This window comes from Salvelinus sp. IW2-2015, linkage group LG9 (genome assembly GCF_002910315.2).
Source record: "Salvelinus sp. IW2-2015 linkage group LG9, ASM291031v2, whole genome shotgun sequence".
Taxonomy (NCBI): domain Eukaryota; kingdom Metazoa; phylum Chordata; class Actinopteri; order Salmoniformes; family Salmonidae; genus Salvelinus; species Salvelinus sp. IW2-2015.
In genome coordinates, this window is record NC_036849.1 from 8,975,336 (window position 1) to 8,996,127 (window position 20,792).

At 41.1% G+C, this 20,792-nt stretch overlaps 1 protein-coding gene across 1 annotated transcript; it reads right to left on the minus strand.

Moving 5' to 3' along the window:
- Nucleotides 1-1,117: 1,117 nt before the first annotated feature.
- traf3 (TNF receptor-associated factor 3) lies at nt 1,118-20,315 on the minus strand. Its single transcript, XM_023994174.2, has 11 exons — nt 19,992-20,315; nt 16,982-17,256; nt 16,674-16,725; nt 16,032-16,136; nt 15,612-15,776; nt 13,530-13,610; nt 13,251-13,325; nt 12,911-13,003; nt 12,469-12,609; nt 6,121-6,295; nt 1,118-5,829 (listed from the first exon to the last, which is right to left on the minus strand). Exons 2-11 carry the CDS (start codon nt 17,251-17,253, stop codon nt 5,267-5,269), a joined length of 1,722 nt encoding a protein of 573 aa, XP_023849942.1. The 5' UTR covers nt 17,254-17,256; nt 19,992-20,315; the 3' UTR covers nt 1,118-5,266.
- Nucleotides 20,316-20,792: the final 477 nt, after the last annotated feature.

The following is a 20,792-nucleotide window of genomic DNA, read 5'->3' on the forward strand; positions in this document are numbered from 1 at the left end:
GCCATCATTGTGAATAAAAATGTGTTCTTAACTGACTTGCCTAGTTAAATTAAGGTTACATAATACATGACCTGAATGTACTCTATCAGACCGGTCATACAGAATGTGGAATTGTGTCTACATGACACATTTCTACCTGCAACTATCTAAACACTACAGTTCACTGAGGGTGTCTGGTCTTGTAACTGCGTTGTCAGGTTTTCTTGAAAAGTCACGTGGCGGTTGTTGCCTACCCTTGGTGGAAAATATACAGTAGTAGACCTATGCTTCTGTACTATCCTGACATCTAGTGGAAGGAGAAGATAGACTTTTTCCTATGAAGCAGTGGTCACCATATCCTGGAGAGCTAGCTACAGTCTGCGCAGACTTTTCCCCCGCCCATCACTAAACATATCAAGACATCAATTAACCAACTTCACTGTAGTTTTCTTGATTCAAAAGAGGCAAGTGTGGCAGACCAGTGTCAGTCATATAATAAAATGAGACAAAGTAGGTATTACGCAGTGGTCTAAGGCACTGTACCAGTGCTAGGTGTCAATACAGACCTTGGTTCAATCCCGGGCTGTATCACAACCGGCCGTGATTGGGAGTCTCATAGGGCGGCGCACAATTGGCCCAGGGTCGTCCTGGTTAGCGTTTGGCCAGTGTAGACAGTCATTGTAAATAATAATTTGTTATTAACTGACTTGCCCAGTTAAATAAAGGTTACATTAAAAAATATTAGATATATATATTTTGATGACAACTTTAAGCAGCCATTCCATCTACCCCTCCACATTTTAGCTCCCATTGCCTATGCCTTTACAACTCACTCAGGATCATCTCCCACCCCAACTCTTTAAGCCATTGACGACACCTCTCCAACGCACTTTGTCCTGGGCTGTCTTGTCAATCTTGTTCCTTCCCGTGCCTGATCTTTTGGGGTCTGCTTCAATCTCCCACCACAAGGTGTTTCTCTGGTGCCCACTTTTCAGTTTCCATTGTGGGTTCCAGGATAGTGCTTGCCTGGTGATGTTGGAGGAGGCTTTCAGAGTGTGTGGCCAATCCATCTCCATCTTCTCCTTTGGATCTCCTCCTCCACAGGAACCAAACATCAAAGCCAAGTGACAAATTCAAGTTCTTTTAAACAATTTTAATATTACACATTCAAAACATAACTTGTGCAAATAACATTCTCCACCAACCATCACGAAAACAAGTCCACTTTGTCACTTTATGTCTCAGCTCAATCAACATGGTTGGAGTTTGAGGCATTTTGCTTTCCCAACTGTTAAAAAATAATAATTAGCATGATGCACAGCATCCGTTTTGAACATTACAAAAACAATGTGTAAGGTATTGGTACAAAAAGCGGTATAGAAGTAATTTACAGATCTATATAGATCTTCAGAAATGAAAGGCTATTCCTGTTAACTCCACAAAGCAGTGGCATTCCTATACCAGTGTGTATCCATTCCTTTGTGCCATATTTGTGTCTGAAATAGCACCTGAATCCCTATGAAGTGCACTACTTTTGTCCAGCTCTGGCCAAAAGTAGTGCACTATATAGGGAATAGGGTGCCGTTTCAGATGCAGACTTTGCACACTGCCTAAGTACCAGGTCCACTAAAACCAAATCTGAAATAAGAGCCTGCACACAAAACACTACTACTCACACAACGCCTGTTAATAAAAGCTTGTCGATCAACAACGTTCTCCAACACCATCACAACACTGGAAACATCCATACTATACGTTACATTCTGTACTTTAACAATGCAATAATACAACCAAACTTCACCATCAATGCAAACACAACAAGGTAAAGTATTGTATCTCCTTATCCAACATGTCATGTGGGATTGTCTCTTCCGGCTTTCATTTAGAAATGTTTCATCAAACCAAGTCGGAGTTCTCCTTAGTGATATTTGATGTCTCCTGTAATATTTGTCTGTACCTCGACTTGCGTTGGATGATGCGCTGTCCCACTCATGTTCTTCAAGGCAGAAATGATTAATGTCGAAGTAAATGTATTCACTATCTCCATTCTATATGATCTTTAGTTTTGGTAGATTGCCATACATACATACATAATGGGTCCACGTAGTTTGATGATGGTTGCATCCTGATAACTTGGCTTAGAATGATCCACTCTCCATGCCATTTATACCTATCCCTGCTCTTAGTAACATAGACATTCTTTAGACTTATACAACGGGTGGGTCTAATCCTGGACACTGATTGGTTAAAACCACATTCAAGCCGGTGTCTATCCCACAAGTTACCACCGGCTAAAACTATGACGTTAAAATTACTGTTTTACTCTGTTCCATCTCACTGCGCAATCCACTGTCTCATCAGCCCAGCCAGACAATTTATTAACTTGTTCTCCACTGTAAAAAGCATCTAGACATTCTCCCATTTCATTTAGACTAGCAATTGGTTTTCAATAGCAGAGATTTGTATAAATCTTGCTGTCTGTCTCTCTGACATTAGCAACATTGTTTCAATATTGAAATTTGATCTCCAGCTGTCCCATAGCAATGAACATGTAGGGTCGGGAGTCGGGATGAGACAGACAGGCAGACAGCTTTTATCAGCCAGTCGAAATCATGAACCACCATATTTGTTATGGATATATACAAAGAAATGTCAACAGAAAATAGGTCAAACAAAATCCTGCTAGTTCAGTCTTTTCAGTTTGAAGTGACTGGGTTAGTTGTGTTGTTGGCTAGCTCCTCTGAACAAGTGCCCTGACGAGAGAGCACATTTTCTATGCCAGTTGAAATTGAACATCATTAGCTCATTGTTATGGATGCATCCAAATAACGTCACTAGAAAACAGCTTAAACAAATGCAAATGCAGCTACGTTGATGTTATTCTAGCTGCACTGTTTGACATTACTGTGTTAGCTAAAGTTGGCTAGCTAGCAAGGGATAAGAAAGTTGCCAGCCATCAACGAAATCCATAGATTTAGAACAAAAAGACTTAACTGGATCGTGCCTCTGGCAACTGAACCAATAGAACAAAGGACCAGCTGGCTTGGGTAGCAACCTTAGATTTCTGTCGGGACTATATTCCGTGGAAGGATGAAACAATATAAATTAATCAAAATAAAGTTTTTATGAAAATATGTCAATCATTATTTGAATACGTTGGTAACCCGTTGTATAAAAGTGATAAGGCCCTCGAAGACGGTGTTTGGAGGACATATTGGCACGGTTTGCCTAACACCCGTGCAAATATATCCTCCAAACACCGGCTTCGAGGGCATTATCACTTAATTAAACCACCATACTCACTGCTCTATTTAACATTCAGCCTGGTTGCCACTGGTGACCAGGGTTGTGGAGTAATGGATTACAAAAAAAACATTAACTGTAATCCATTACCAGCAAAAATATTGTAATCAGATTACAGATACTTTTGAAAAACGCTATGATTATTTCGAGGATTACATATAAATTCAGAAAGGATGTTTGCGAAAAGAAATCTTTGACACTTATTTTTTCAATGCTGATTTGAATGTCATTGAGTAAACAGGTGCAAGTTTAAGTTTGTTCCACCTGAGCGAGTCTGACCACAAGTCAGAGACCACTATGATGACACACCAAATGTGTTTGATGGATCGCAGGAAAAGAGCAGGAATAGGCTTTTGTAGGCTATAGTCCAAGCGGTCTTCCAATGGTGCGACTGCTGTCGGCATCCAAAGATTATACAACTTGAATAAAAGCTTGGAAGTAAGGATGACAGCAGTGGTTTAGTCAATAGCAATACGGATATCAGTTGTAATTGATATCTACATAGCTCATTGATGTAAATCACACTGCTGCTCTCTCATTTCGCTATTTTCGATTTACTGATTGTGGATGGGTGTTCACAAATATAAATGGGTATTTGAACCCAATGGTTGAATTCAAAAAGTTTAAGCAGCATATCAATCATTGCTTTTGAAAGTGGTGGACAGCCAGTGAAAATATGCTCTTGCAACAACTGCTTAGTGCGGATCCCAGCCTATGGAATAAAAGTGGGGCTTTTATTGCTCAATCTAATTCATGCCGATAAAAAAAAATCCATTGATTCTTGAGGAATATAACTTATAAATGCCTCAAATGTAAACAAACACGGTATAGCCTCATAACATGGTTAAAACAATGTTGATATCATGGATGGTCAGTCCTTGCATCCATAGCTCTGTCTATTAATCTGAGAGTGGTTACATTTCTCCAGGCCCATTCCTCAGCTTTTTACCAAAACAGAGGCGGGGTGGCCGTTTTGTTATTGTTTCATCTGTGGATTTGCACTTTAAACAGCTGCATATTATCAAGATATTAAAGTGTCACCAACAAAAAGGTAAACAATTGGCCTACAGCAAATGGCATTCATTTTTAACATGTAAATAGCACTTTTCAGTAGTGCTCAAAGCATGCCATTCCATGAGTGCAGCATTTATTTTTGAACTCGAATCAATGAGCCCAATAACAAAATCAAACAGAATAGGGCTGGCTAATAAATCCTTAGTTTTGGGGTTATGCTCAGGTAAATATTTGGCTAATCTATACTTCCATATTTCCAAGTCCTATTCTTGAAGATCAAGGGGTATAACATTTATTGGAATGACTGGAAATCTGACAGAGTTATGTTTTTAATGTAAAGATATAATTTAAATCGTATTATTGTATGTAGTAGAAAGCGATGGGTTAGAAGAAGCCTACATAACCAACCCATAAAGTAAAATGTAACATCCATATAAGGCCAGCTATGTAAACTTTAACATTGATTTATCCTGCAATAGATGTTGTTCAATTGGTAACATACATTTTTGTCTTCTTCTAATGCCTCTTAAGGGGAAAGTAATCTAAAAGTAACTGAATGTAATCAGATTACGTTACGGAGTTTGGGTAATCCAAAAATTACATTACTGATTACAATTTTGGACAGGCAACTAGTAACTGTAACGGATGATATTTAGAAAGTAACCTACCCAACCCTGCTTGTGACATATCTCCCTTGTTGAAAAAGAATCCTCTCACCTCTCTGGTGAGCAACACAGGGACCAAAGGCTACTGCTCTGAGGTCCACTCAGCTCTTTCTGCAGGCTTAGGCTACACACTGAGATCTGCAAAGAAACCTTATTCTGCTAACTTTTTTGTTCTGTTCTTTTCTCGTTCTGCTTCCTTCTTTTTTACTCCATTTCATCTTGCAATCTCTCTCACATAAGGGCACCTCTCCCTCTGATAGATAAAACTGATCTGGATACATCTGCTGTTCTCTACAGACCATAGGTCAGGGGTCAGGGAGGTCAGATGTATCTACTGTGACCTTAATGAAGATGGTATCGTCCTTGATGTAAGTACCGTTCTCCAGCACAGTCTGAGCCACAAACAGCGGGCAGCCCGAGGCTATGTTCATCTCTGCCGTGGGCCGTCTGAAGCTGCTGCTATTGGGGTCTGGTTTAAAGGCATCCCCTAAGTGCTTTCTGGCTGGGCCCTGATCCATCAGCATCAAGGTCACCTTCTGCTTAAAGGGCCAGGGCAGCAGGGCGTCGTACTCGCCACGCATCACCACGAAGAACAGAGACAGGTGGGTTCCTTTCCCCATGCCGTCACCGTTCAGGTAGACCCGGGCACACATCTTGTAGCCAAAGTAGCCAGTGTAGAAAGGCTGGCTGTAGAGAGACAGGGTCTTTGATGCCACAGCCTCTTGTTTCCGCCGCTTGTAGTCACGGATCTTCCAGATGAGCATCCCATTGAAGGAGGCCGTCTCTAGGACCTGGAAGCGCAGGTCCATGTCTGCTAGGCGGATCTCATGGACGCTCAGCATGTCGTCGTGACGGGAGAGCTGTGTCTCTAAAGAACACGCAGAGAAACAAAAGCAAGCCAATGGAATAAGAGCCCTGTATTGTCTGCGCCACTCTTGACTAAAAAGCCATTTCAGTGGAGATCAAGTTTTTTCAATCATTACTTTGCTCATAATGTCGTTTCAGACTTTGAGCATATCAGATTGGTCCAATGTCACATTACACTTTGAGAAACTCCTAAAAGAGTTATACAGGATTACAGGTTTTAGTGGCAGTGAAGTGGTAAAGAAGAGCATTCACAAGACAAGTGTTGAGAACAAGAGAATTCAAGGTAACTCACCTAGTGTGTGTGTGGCTGGGTTGGCCCCGCCCCGTCCTCCTTCTAGAGTGGCGACTCTGGAGCGGATGCTCTCCACGGTTCCTCGGAGGGTCTCTACCTCCTCTCGGACAGACCTCAGAGACCTCAGCTCCAGCTCCATCTCCAGAAGCTTCTCAGAGTGGGAACTCATCAACTCCTACATGGAGGAACAATCACACACACACATGCAGTTACACACACTTCCATATAGGGCTGCTCGATCAATCTAATTTTAATCAAAATTGCGATGTTGACATGTGCAATATCCATATCGCATGAGGCTTCGATATTTAGAAAGCGCCACATAGCCGTCCGTAAAGACAATTTTTTAAACAGATTTCTCTTGCAGTCTCTCCTCTTTTGTCCGCTTCCCAATCCCACACACACGCCAAGCCCCACCCCCTGTCACTCAAGCAGGCAGAGTTCCTCACGCTCGAGATGCACTCGAGATAAGAATCACTGCGGGAAATGAATGGAGAAACGTATAACGCTCCACCCAGCAGACTGTTGACCAATAACATTCACGTTGTCATGCTGTGTCTCGCAGTTGCTAAACTAATCTTCACGCAATCCCTTAAAAGTCAGGAAGGTCAATTACGTAATGTCACAATTTCAAGACCTCTTCTAACACTGTCATAAATCTACAGAGGAAGGATAACTTGACTTTCAAGTGCAAGTGGGAGGGATTATGGAGATGTAGACGTGGCTCTGATTGGTTATTACAGGGTCATAATTGCCCAATTAGATCAACTTAAGGATATATTTAAACCTAGGTCCACAACGTCTTGACCCCCCAACAATATACAAAAAAATGTATACAGCAATACAATATTTCAGAGAATAAAGGAGCTTGAACTCTTGCTAGAACAAGAGAGAGGGAAGAGGAGGCAAATTAAGTTTCTAATGAGGAAGAGGATAAACACGATGGAAGACAAATATGTCGCATAATATACACTTTGTACAAAACATTAGGAACACCTTCCTAATATTAAGTTGCGCACTCTAAACAGCATGGACTCTACAAGGTGTCGAAAGCGTTCCACAGGGATGCTGGCCCATGTTGACTACAATGCTTCCCACAGTTGTGTCAAGTTGGCTGGATGTCCTTTGGGTGGTGGACCATTCTTGATACACATAGGAAACTGTTGAGCGTGAAAAACCCAGCAGTGTTGCAGTTCTTGACACAAACCGTTACGCCTGGCACTTACTACCATACTCCGTTCAAAACACACTTAAAATATTTTGTCTTGCCCATTCACCCTCTGAATGGCACACATACACAACCCATGTGTCAATTGTCTCAAGGCTTTCAAAATCCCCTCCCCTTCATATACACTGACTGAAGTGGATTTAACAAGTGACATCAATAAGGGGATCATAGCTTTCACCTGGTCAGTCGGTCATGGAAAGAGCCGGTGTCCTTACTGTTTTGTCCACTCAGTACTATTAGAAGTAGCCTATAGACCTACTTTCAGAAACTGAACTGAGTGAAATACTATTTGATATATTACTTCTTTCAAGGATGCAGAAGTTGAAGGAGTCTATTAAAGAGGCAGGAATGCAGGACTCCTTCGAACAGTTGAGCCCTGAGGAAAAGGCGTTCTGCAGGGCTCAAGTGAAACATGCATTGCTTCAAAAACAAGAGGGAGAAGATTCACAAAAGAGATAAAGGAGTTTTCCCTACAATTACTACACCACAGCCCAAAGTGCTACAAAGAGCTGAGGAAGACATTCTCCCTAGCAACACAAAAGACTAAACAAATACCTGGAGAAGTTATTTTGAAGTGTGTCAAGTGGCAAATGTTTCAGACAGACTTTTCAGTGCTTATATGCATAGTCTAGGCTATTAGGAATTGTATTATTATTTTGTGTCCTCAGCCCAATGAAGAGGAGCACAGCGCATGACCACTGAAGAAAGAATGAGCATACTTGTCTTTGATGAGATAACAGTTGAAGATCATCTTGATTACATCAAGAGTTGATGGTGTCTGTTAAGACAAAAAGCCTGCCAGACAGGCTTCTGATCTATGAACACTAGCCTAACAGAAACATGGAAACAGGTCGGCCTATATCATGTCTTCTTTACTTATCTATCATCAAGACAAAAAAGGACAACCACCTAAACTAACCAAAGGGACAACCACTTATACTAATGAACTCCTACTTTTACAGCCAATAGATTATTTAGTTTCCAAATCTACCATGCCCAGTGACCGTAGTCTCCCTTTAGGAGGATGCAGTTCATCTCCTTGATGGTGTTGGACTGACTGGAAGGAACACTCTCTCTACAGCCTAGAGCTCTTGTTTGATCCTCTGTTTTTGACACCTGTTAAATCACACCTTAATGAATATTCAGGAATAATTTCAGTGAAAGCAGTAACTTGTGATCAGGGGTCCAACAATGTGAAGGCCATGACGGATCTTGGTGCGTCCCTAGAACACAAGGACAGCTGTCACACAGCCCACTGCATAAACATTAGTCGACTCATCCCCATCATCTTTGATGTACCTCATCTCTTTAAATACGCCAGAAAAACTTTAAAAAGCATGGACTAGAAGTAAATACAGCTTAGTTCATATAATAGATGATTACAAATGACTATATACTAATTATACTATCGCTTATTGAGATTCAATTGTTCAATAGGCTAATCACTATGCTTCTGTCCCTATATTTCTGTCTCTATAGGAGTCTGGTCATCAGATTTTGTGGCGGCACATCAAAATGTTATACAACATTGATAAGACAAACAGCTTGAAGCTTGCTCCTAAGCTAACAGACCGACACATCCACCTGCCAACATGAGGGTTCGGGCTGTCAAATCTTCAGCTATTCTGTTACTGCAGGTAGGCCTTCACATACCTCATTTATCAAACAATGCCAATGCACACTGTCAATGTAATGCATAATGTTGCTGACTGGATCATCTGCATTACCTACCAATCTACACTGAACTAAAATAGAAATGCAACAATTTAAAACATTTTACTGAGTTTCAGTCACATATATCATTAGGCCCTAATCTATGGATTTCACATGACTGGGAATACGGATATGGATCTGTTGGTCTCATAACTTTTAAAAAAGGGGGCGTGGATCAGAAAACCAGTCAGTATCTGGTGTGACCACCATTTGCTTCATGCAGCGCGACATCTCCTTCGCATAGTTGATCAGGCTGTTGATTGTGACCTGTGGAATGTTGTCCCAGTCCTCTTCAATGGCTGTGTGAAGTTGCTGGATATTGGGGGAACTGGAACACGCTGTCGTACACATTGATCCAGAGCATCCCAAATGTGCTCAATGGGTGACATGTCTGGTAAGTATGCAGGCCATGGAAGAACTGGGACATTTTCAGCTTCCATGAATTATGTACAGACCCTTGTGACATGGGGCTGTGCATTATCATGCTGAAACATGAGGTGATGACGGCGAATGAATGACATGACAACGGGCATCAGGATCACGTCATCGCTGTGCATTCAAATGGCCATCGATAAAATGCAATTGTGTTTGTTGTCTATAGCTTATGCTTGCCCATATCATAACCCCACCGCGACCATGGGGCACTCCGTTCACAACGTTGACATCAGCAAAACACTCTCCCACACGATGACATACACATTGTCTGCCATCTGCCCGGATCAGTTGAAACCGGGATTAATCCGTGAAGAGCACACTTCTCCAGCGTGCTAGTTGCCATTGAAGGTGAGCATTTGCCCAATGAAGTCGGTTACAATGCCGATCTGCAGTCAGGTCAAGACCCTGGTGAGGACAACGAGTATGCAGATGAGCGTCACAGACAGTTTGTGCAGAAATTCTTCGGTTGTGCAAATCCACAGTTTCATCAGCTGTCCGGGTCGCTGGTCTCAGATAATCCCGCAAGTGAAGAAGCCGGATATGGAGGTCCTGGGCTGGCGTGGTTACACGTGGTCTGCGGTTGTGAGGCCGGTTGGACGTACTACCAAATTCTCTAAAACAACATTGGAAAGGGGGATACCTACTCAGTTGTACAACTGAATGCATTCAACTGAAATGTGTCTTCCGCATTTAACCCAACCCCTCTGAACCAGAGATGTGCGGGGGGCTGCCTTAAATCGACAGGAGGCGGCTTATGGTAGTGAAATTATAATGATATTCTCTGGCAACAGCTCCGGTGGACATTCTTGCAGTCAGCATGCCAATTCCACTCTCCCTCAAAACTTTAAACATCTGACCTACAACCCATACTGTCTCCCATCGACCCCACCACTTGAACAGGTGTGTAAGAGTAGTTTATATTGCAGGAGATACACAATTAATTTCACTCTGTGTTAAACAAAGTACCATACTCTTAAAACATCTCATTTCGTGACATAGTTGATAACGAGAAACACAATGATTGACCAAATGTTGTTGTGTAGTGTTGTACTCATATGACTATGAATAATTCTATATGAATAACTACATAAATCTAAGTCAAATTAAAAAAGTGATTCATTTAGAGAATATGATCCTTTATCCCAACAATATACCAAAGCAATTGAGAAAAATGAATGTTACTAATTTGGTTGACGTCACTCTTCTAAAAGGAAGAGATCAGTGACAGCGTCGAGGCAGAGGTGCAAGCGTATGTGGCTGGTGGCCATGTGTCAAATCAGTGCAGAGCTGCGCAGACAACCCGAAACAATTCACAGGACAAGAGGCAGCCAAGAAAAACTCAAACTGAAATGTTTAACAGTGTAGCTTAAAAACTCGAAACATTGATGAACTTTCAACCTTGCTGCCTAGTACGGATCTGTATTTAGACAGGGACATCGTACCATATCACCTGCATTACTCATATTGTATTATACTTATATTGTATGTTTACTTGATAAGCATTGTTATTACATAGACTATTCTTTATATTTTGGTGTTGTTGTATTTGTCATGCTCCTGCCTTGTTTGTTGTAGCTAGAATCACTGGTTCCTTATCATGCACGGTACTTTGTATCTGCAGCAGCAGCACTATTGCTGATGTCATTGGTCTCAAAGAGACTTTGGTCTCAACATATTACAGGTTACATATTATAAGAACAACGTAATGTCTCCTCGCCCACTCCAACCTATCACCCGGTCTCCTATCATAGTATCAGAGTTCTGCAGTTTTCTTTAAATGTAGTACCACATTGGTACTTACTATGTTCAGATAGTTGTGTCCACTGAGAAAGTATGTGATGATTTGCTGGTGATTTAGCTACTGCTAAGCAGGTGCGGTTCCTTAATCCTTCCACTACCTCATCCTTCTAATATTACCCAACCATGATGGCTTTGCCAGACCAAGAACAATGACACCTGAATAACTAAAACATTATGTTACATGATCTTCCTCACGTCTGTTTTATTTACATTTCCAGCTAGCTAACTCATTTCGATACGAACACACAACTAACACAATTGACTGCTTTTGCAAAATAGCAGATGACAAACTTCAACAACTCTCCTTTTTTAATCAAATTAAATTACGACTCAGAAACTCATCATTGTTCAAATGAACAACATATTTCTACAATTTGATTGCTATGTTTCTGTTGATCAGACGGTCTCTATATCGGTCACCACTCTACCGAAAAACAAATCTTTGCGATTGTGCGAATATAGCGCTGACGATTGGTCGTGAGCCTGCTGGGCGGAGCGTTATACGTTTCTCCATTCATTTTCCGCTGGGATTCTTATCTCCTCCTTTCTCTAAAATCTCTGGCTAAATCCACTGATAGGGCAAATATTGCTAGCAAACTTTTGCTAATATACAGGCCGGTACCAGTGGTGGAGTATATCAGCATTGTTTGTGCAACAGCTTGTTCTTAAAATCAGAGAAGAAAATGTGAAAAATATTCTAAAATCTTTGTCTGAATGTACCCATCTATTTAAATCGAATTAGGGTCCCCTGGGAAACACTGACCAACACTTTGGTTCCTACTCTGTCACAACTATCTCCTTCCTTACTTCCGTTGTCATGCCAAACAAAACTGCATTCCATGTGCCCACTGTATTCCAACCATAGCAATAGAATGATCATTCTAATTTTACGATTCTAACAGTTCACCCAAGTGTTTTGATCTATAATCGCAAGTAAAATCGCAATTACAATAATTGGTACAAAAATCTCAATTAATGTTTTGCATATATCGTGCAGCCCTACTTCCATACATGACCGGACTTGACCTCCAACTGAGAAATCAGTAAATGGGACTGAAGGACAGTGCATTATGTCATGATGCATGTCAAAGACAAGTATTATTATGTATGCCAAAGGCGAGTATTACGTCTTTATGATAAGGTTAGATAATGACACAGAATTGGACCTTTACCTGCATGGTATTGAGCTTCTGGTCCAGCTGTCTATTCTTCTCCCTCATCTCCTCGTAGTGAGACAATGTTTCAGACAGACGGCTGCTCAGGCCTGGCAGAACCTTGTACCGCTCCAGAAGCTCTCCTTTAACATCCTCCACCTAGACAAGCGATAAACAATATCTGTTGTTATTACTGCTTCGTTACCCTGAACTACAGTAACCATTCAGCCCTAGGGTTCGTTGTTGTTATGAAGTTAGCTGTGTGGTTCATTTAGTTTCAATTCTCCCAATTGATTTCTTTCGGGTACTTCCCAAAATGTATTTGGTTGTTAGTGTGTTACATATAAATGCACATACAAAAATGTGTGAATCAACATTTTCATTATGCTGATTCCATAAAATGTTTCCTCTAATTGTACACAGGGCAAATTGTTATAAAAATTAAAGCTAATTGCAGTACCTTGGCCTCCAGTGTAGTGTTCCTGGTTGCCATCAACCGCAGGTGTTCAGAGGCAAAGCTAGATTCATGGTCCCTCATGTCTTGGTTGAGACCCTACAGAGGAGTAACAGGGAATATCATATCAGTAACATACCAGCTTAAAACTACTGTATGCTCTCCTAAATGTGGCTGAGTTGGTGTTCAGTGGGACAGTAGCACCACTTTCTTATGATCACAATAGCAAGACAACGGAGTAGGAGAGCCATCACAAGGAGGTCACAGTGGACATGTTATTAGAACGTATATTAAACATATTATTACTAATAACATTTTTAACAGTCATAGTAACATGAAGACTGACCTTGAAATTGCATCCAAAGCGTATAAAGGAGCAGGTGACATGAGCCTTTGGACACTCATGTTGATGACTTGTCAGCTGAGAGTAGAAACTCACATTTAGGTTCAATCATTTCCTTCTATATCAAGCATTTGCAGTACAACATGGTCTCAATTAAATGAGCAACCATTGTGTCACAACATCTAAAACTATGTTTATCCATCTGATGATAAGTGGAAAGATGACCATTCTTGTTTTGCATGAAAACAATTTATATTACGAACATTAAAATAAACTCCTTACTTTGCTCCGTAAGATGGAGGGGAAAGTACAATGATTGGGGCAGGCCACCGGAAATGAAGGACAAACGGTGTCTTTGTGTTTCTGAAAAAGTTATCAAGTAAAGAGAAATTGGCACTATGGAAAGAAAATACACCTAGTAAATATTCACACAAAAAACATTGAACACAAATACTGAACTGGCTCTACAACATCAATCAATGATATTGTTTAGGGAAGTAACAGTGTTGTTATAGTCAGTGAATAAGGTGGACTTAAATACATGGAGTACCAGAACGACAGCGAGAAGGTCAATTCTGGTGACTTTAAAAAAATACATTCTACTACAAAATTCATGAAAATGTAATGATGTTAACATTTGAAATATAGCTGATGTGCGCCACTGCACTGTAGGGAGATGATGAGGAGCAAGTAGTGGCTGTGCGCTCATGGCTTTCATTCACGCCACTGTTTCCTTCAAATATACCTTGTAACGCGTCACTGATCTTAAAGGGATAGTGCAAGATTTGGCAATTACGCCCCTTTTCTACTTACCCAGAGTCAGATGAACTCATGGATACCATGTGTATGTCTCTGTGTGAGTTTGAACGGAGGTAGTTTCACTAGCATGCTAGCTGTTCCCATAGACTTCCAGTCATTGCGCTAATGCTAGTCAGCAACTTCTTTCAAACTACAGTCATATTTTTGGGCTGCCTCTGCTAAATGAATATAGGGGAAACGCTGCAGTACTCATTTTGGGTGCCGGTCCTCTTTATATCCTTTTATACAGTATGTTGTTGTTTTAGGTCTCTCTTTATGTAGTGTTGTCTCTCTTGGCGTGATGTGTGTTTTGTTCTATATTTATATGTTATTTCTTTTTTAATCCCAGCCCCCGTCCCCGCAGGAGGTCTTTTGCCTTTTGGTAGGCCGTCATTGTAAATAAGAATTTGTTCTTAACTGACTTGCCTAGTTAAATAAAAATACAATTAGGTGCCAGTACTCATTCTATTTCAAGAGTGAAAGAAAAATATTGATTTATGCAGTACTGCCACTCAGGTAAAAAAAAAAGAATCATGTTCATGTTGTAAATGACAATGTGTTGTAAATGTTCATATGTGCGCAGTGCTCAGCTGTAGGCTACAGATTTATGCTGGTGCTGTTATGTGCAGACCATCCTGCTGGGTCTCTGTCCTCATCCTTCAGCCTTAGTCGATATGTCATTTAGAATACGCTTATCCAGAGCGACTTAGGCCAACAATAGGTAAGACAACCACATATCAGTCGCATATTGCTGAAATTATTTTCAATACTTCTTAAATAAACACAATAGCCTATATTTCTGTGCACAAAAATTTGCACGGATTGGACAGGAGGGATTTTTATTGGGAAGGGACAAGAAAGTTCCCGGGGTTATAGAACTGTTGCGAGATCAGGACAATTCAGGGGAAAAAATGACAGGACAAGGGAAAGGAATGAATTTTCACTCCCGTGTCAACCTCTAGTCTGTGGTAAACACAGGCTTAGGAGATCTTATATGTTTTGTTCTATGAGATAAACTTCAGCAAACGTCACTTTTTGTGAATTTTGAATAATTTATGTAATCACATAAAGGCTTCATAATTGATAAAGGTCATGTTAACGGACTGCTATTATCTCGCATAACAAAACGTATAAGATCTCCGAAGCCTGTGTTAACCTCAGACCTAATTTTCGGCGATTATTCTAAAACCCTATTCTTTCGCCATTCATATTTCCCATAGGGATGGCTGAACAAACCAGAGGTAACTAATTTCCGGGTTTTAGGACAACAATCTGATGAGCTCTATTGTAATCAGATCACATTGTGACGTCATGATGTGTGCCAAAAGTTCCATATCACCTGAACAGGCTTAAATTCCAGGTATTTTTTTATTTATTTTTACACAGAAAGGGCATTATCATTATTCAATCATTTTCAAAATGTCAGGGTGTTATTTCGACCTCGTAGTGTGTAAATATGATTTTTTTTTAAAGCAGGAAACTCACGTTTAAACTTCCCCCTTAAAAGACAAAATATTCTATAGGAGGTGCATGTTCGGTGAGCACCGGCCCAACTCAACTAGTTACCTGTAACTCAGTCATGGCCATCTTCTGCATGCAGAATTCACAGGTGGTCTCCCTGTGTTTACATTTCCAACTCAAATGTTCAGGAATGTCTTTGCGCATCATCTTCTCTTTGCACTTTCCCAACGGGCATGGCACCTCAAAATACGGACACACATTTAAATGATCCTGGGGGGGAAAAAATTAACATTTAAGGAAAAGGAATCATGAGTGTAAAGAAAATGTTACGTATTATTATAGTAATTCATAACAGTTGATGGGAAATGTTCAACCACTGTGACTAACATCAAGGAGAATTGCAGATAAAAAGAAATCTAAACGGTCATTCAAAATGGGTGGATCTTTTGCAGTTCAGAGTTTGAATATCGACGGTGTGTACTGTGCAACAATGGGACTTTTTATTTTCCCCAGTCAGACACTTACCATGACCTGCTGTAAACTTATCTGCTCCTTACAGCCGTTCTTTTCACTCCTGCAGTACACTCTCAGAGCCATAATCTCTCTATGGCAGCATACGTCACGGAAGACCTGACAAAACACACACACAACACTATTGTCACTGATTATGTTCAAGGCCATTTAGAATGGGTATATAGCAGGGATGGGCAACTTTGATGGGGATGGGGACCACCAAAAATCAGAACACATCATGAGGGGCCTCAGTGGCTCGCGGGTCTGCGTACCCACATCCATACCCACACGCAGTCAGATGACGTTTTAAATGTTATTTAGTGCAATTCTACACATTCTGCCATAGGGTGGAGAGAAATGTTTGCAGATTTGAATTGATATCTGAATGAGTAACTAATAAACTGAATGGGTTGAGATCGCTCGCTAAACTAACTTATCAATCTAAAAAAAACGGTAGCTGATATGGGCTAATTGAGTGCACAACCAAATTTCGAAATGTACCTTGTGTATTCTACTATTTTAACTCTCAACAGTTAGTTGAGACCCTGACTGAGTTAAAAATTAAAAATTAAATTAAAAAACGTTCATTTTTTCCCCCTTGGGGCTGGTATATAGGGATGATGATAGTGATGCAAATCATTTTCATAGTCTTACCTTGTCTTTGAACAGAGACAAATTATCTTCTGGACATACTGGATTCGGTTTGCTGTAAAGTAGATTTAACTAATCATTTATGTCCAATCAAGCATCCTATTAACAACTAGTGGCCAATGACTTCATTATTCCTCAATCATCATCACATGATCATTGAATGACAAACCAATCTTACCAGAAAGACAGCTGACATGTCACACACACTGACAAGAAGACAATTCAGTAATTTCTCAACTGTAACTTCCTAAAAAATAAACATACCCATTCATTCTCACACTCAGCATGAATATCAAATCTCTTCTCCTCACCTTAGCTGCTCAGAGATGCAGGTTTCACAGAACCTGTGTCCGCATTCTGTCTGCCTGGGGTTGCAGAGCACCAGCTTGCAGGACTCACAGCAGTACTTGGGTTCCGGGGTGGCTACGAAGTGGTCCCTAAAGCCCCCGTGCTGGGGTAGGAAGCCTGCCACGTGGTCGCTGGGCCAGGGGCGCTGGGCCAGGGAGAGAGCGGCCAGGGAGAGAGCGCATTGCTGGAGGGGGATCTGCAGCTCCCGCCCGTCCGCATTCCGCCCTGCTGACATGACCTGGGGAGGGCACACACACACACACACGAGGTGAGAGATGTTTAATAAAATGTACAGTTGCAACATACAGGACAAACACAACATGGTGTTTCAGCTGTGTGTGTGTGTGTGTATGTGTGTGTTAATGCTGAGCATTCATTGCCACATCAACAGCTCACGACTGTCAGGCCAAGCCTTGGGAAACCCCTTTATAACAGGCATAGCTAACTGGGGCTAATTTTATCTCCGCTCTGACTCGGAGCAGAGTGGAGTGCACAAGCAGGAAGGCCTGAGACTGGAATAAAACATATCCAAAATTAGATAGAGAGGACAGAACTTAATCTAGACTGACCCAAGCCTTTATTATTGACTTGCCAAAACGTTATTCACTTTAGGAGTGCAAGCCATAGGAGGGCAAGCAATCTAGGCTAGAACATCCTTCAATTGACTTAAATCCCATGTAAATATAGCATACACCATTCCAAAAAAACATGAACTTCTACTAGTAGGTTCTAGTTAAAATGTAGAACTGAGAAAGGTTCCCAAGAAGCTATAGATCAACTCTGACCTAATGACTGAACCATCAGCTCTACATCCTGTTACACATGGTTCAACTGGCTCATTCATATAGTACAACTGAACCCATTCAGACTGACACTGGTTAGGATATCAAGACTGGCCACTTCCACAACTCTGCCCTCAACGTTGAAAGTCCATCCAACCATCATCACTGGATGAGCAAATGGACTAGGCCTAGGCTATTCGCTGACCAGTTCATGTGGTTCGCAAGGGACTTCCTGGGATATTCAAGGGGCTTTTCCACAGGCCTGTCCCTGTCTATCACCACTGACTGACTACACACACAACTTAGTACTCACACAACTTAGTACTCACACACACACAACTTAGTACTCACACACACACACACACACAGGTGTAAGCCTACACAAACTCCAGACCCAGCTGGATAGAAGCTGTCAGCAAAAGTTAGAAATTTAGATTGGTTAGGCTAGATAGATATCTTCGTTATCTCCTACCTACAGTAACGCATATAGTCAATTTGAGATTGTTTCGGGTACATTTGGGCCAGGGACGAGATTAGTCAGGTCTATCTTCCTTGACAGGAAATCTTTTTCTGATGAAACGCTGAGCATTATGTAAAATTGGGTATTTCCCCTGTTAAATACACTCACTGATAGGTTTACATGGAGAATGTCCAACATCTTTTTAGAAACAGGCTCATTATTCTACAGTATTTAAACCTGGTCATAATGCTTGATGCTGAAAGGACACATTGTGTCTAACAGTCAGTGGATGAAGAAAAGACGAGGGAAATCAGTTACATGTCATAGTTTCTCAGGCGAGATCCTCTCATATGGCCATGAAATGCACCAGCTATCTATTCTACTCAGACAATATCGGTACAGAGGGCAGTCTCTCCACTCCCATTATACATATGTAGCCAAGTCTTGTTATGCTGGTTGAGTAACATGACATCACAAAACAAAAACGAAACAAGTAGGGGAATTCTCTGAGTGACCTTTCATTGCACTTAGGTTTGGCACAATTACCATAACCATGTAACTACTGGTATGGATAAAGACCATCATGAAAATAAAATAACAGCCATCATGACCATATGTATATATTTTTTTTAATTGTGTGGAATGAACAGCTGACTGAAGACGGGATGGCCGGGCATTCAGGCAGTGGAGTCTGTTTCTGCTGTAACATGGACTATGCAACATGATTAAACATTGTTGCTCTTTGCTGAAACAAGCAAGGTGTTGTAGCAAATGAGTCTTCAGTTGTCTAAGCAATGCCCCCCTCCCAGCAGCAACACATGCAGTCAGGAACGGAGGATGAGAGAAAATGTGCGTCTAACTGTTATAACAGTAACCGCAACCGCGATTCTTTGGCTGACCAATTACCGTCATCCAAAATTCCATGACCGTCACAGCCCTAATTGCTCTATATCAGATCAAAGTGTATTGGTCACATACACCGATTTGCAGATGTTATCGCAGGTGCAGAGAAATGCTCGTGTTTCTAGCGACATGGAACACTATAACCTGAAAGCAAGATAACTTGGAAACAGGTGAATCTTCCCAGAACAGATTCATGTTTTTCTGATCAGTGATCTTAGACCTGGCCAATCAGAAATGTGATTCTGTTAAAGAATGTTTTCAATGTTTCATATGCATACATGCTTACCGTTTGACATGTCTCAAAGGCATTATTGACATATGATAAGCATATATTTCAATACAAATATATTTCTGCACCCAATATTTACTATTACAAGACTGTTCACCGTGTCCGATAATAGAAACCACCCTCCAAAATAGAAAATCACGCAAATGACTTGAGGTACATTTTTGGACAACCAATTTGTCATAACTGCAATTCATGTATTGCACATGCATTGGTGTAAAACTGAAGATCTTATAATATGTCATGTCAACGTAAAATGACATGACATGGTGATCATGTGGAATAATACATTTTTAGAATATGCCATTATTGGTACATTTTTACCATGGTTTAGATGGCTGAGTGAAGGCAATTCAGTGCACCACAATGGATGTTTTAAATTACATCATACCCCAATTTGAAGCCTCCCTCGCTCCACACACATGTTTTGGCTCACAACTGCATGGCTACTCAACATGTTGCAATCTACAGACAGACATAGCTACATAAAAGTCAAATTCACTATATTATAATTAGCTTTCCCGTCTAGCAACAATACTTACATGAATCAGATATAACGTTGGCCAACGCAACGCCGTTTTCCAGGAGCTACAATGTTACAAATGGAGCTTCGATGAATGGCACGTTCATGAACACCACAATGTAACCGCTTACAATGAAAACGACCAAACACTGCCGGTTTTAAAACAGGCAGCTAGAGGCTTTTGATCGGTAGCTGACATTTTAAAAACAGAATGTTAAAAGGAAATGTACTAAAATCCATACGGGAATATAGCAGAAAAAGCAGCCGCTGCTGACTTGCTCTTGTCTTGATGTCTAGTGGTTGGAAAGCCCCCTTTGCTTTGGCCTTACTTCCTCAGGAAATCCCCGTCAAGAAAAAAATTGTAGTCAGCCAGTGGTAGGCCATGATGTGTTGTATGGCATTTCCGCTAGATGGCAGTGTCGTCATCACCATCAAGACTACTACGGGAATTGCTGTCATATACAAACGTGGGACATTTTACTGTTTGTAATGGTCTGTACCCATCACTTACAGCACGAGTCATTTCCTCCTATTCAGTAAAACATTTATTTTCTCCTCCTGTCCTCAAACAATACTTGATCCTTCTTCAGCAAAGGCATTTATTTAAAAATAACCTTTTTAACCAAGTCAGTTAAGCACAAATTCTTATTTACGATGACGGCCTACCCCGGCCAAACCCTAACGATGCTGGGCCAATTGTGTGCCGCCCTATGGGACTCCCAATCACAGCCTGTTGTGATACAGCCTGGAATCGAACCAGGGTCTGTAGTTACACCTCTAACACTGAGATGCAGTGCCTTACACCGCTGCACCACTGGGG

Coding starts and splice junctions, on each gene's coding strand:
- traf3 (XM_023994174.2), bottom strand. CDS start 17,253: ATGTCAGCAGGGCGGAATGCGGACGGGCGGGAGCTGCAGATCCCCCTC. Junction 16,726..16,981: donor TGCATCTCTGAGCAGCTAAG/GTGAGGAGAAGA, acceptor TCTACTTTACAG/CAAACCGAATCCAGTATGTC. Junction 15,777..16,031: donor TAAGTTTACAGCAGGTCATG/GTAAGTGTCTGA, acceptor TTTCCCCCCCAG/GATCATTTAAATGTGTGTCC.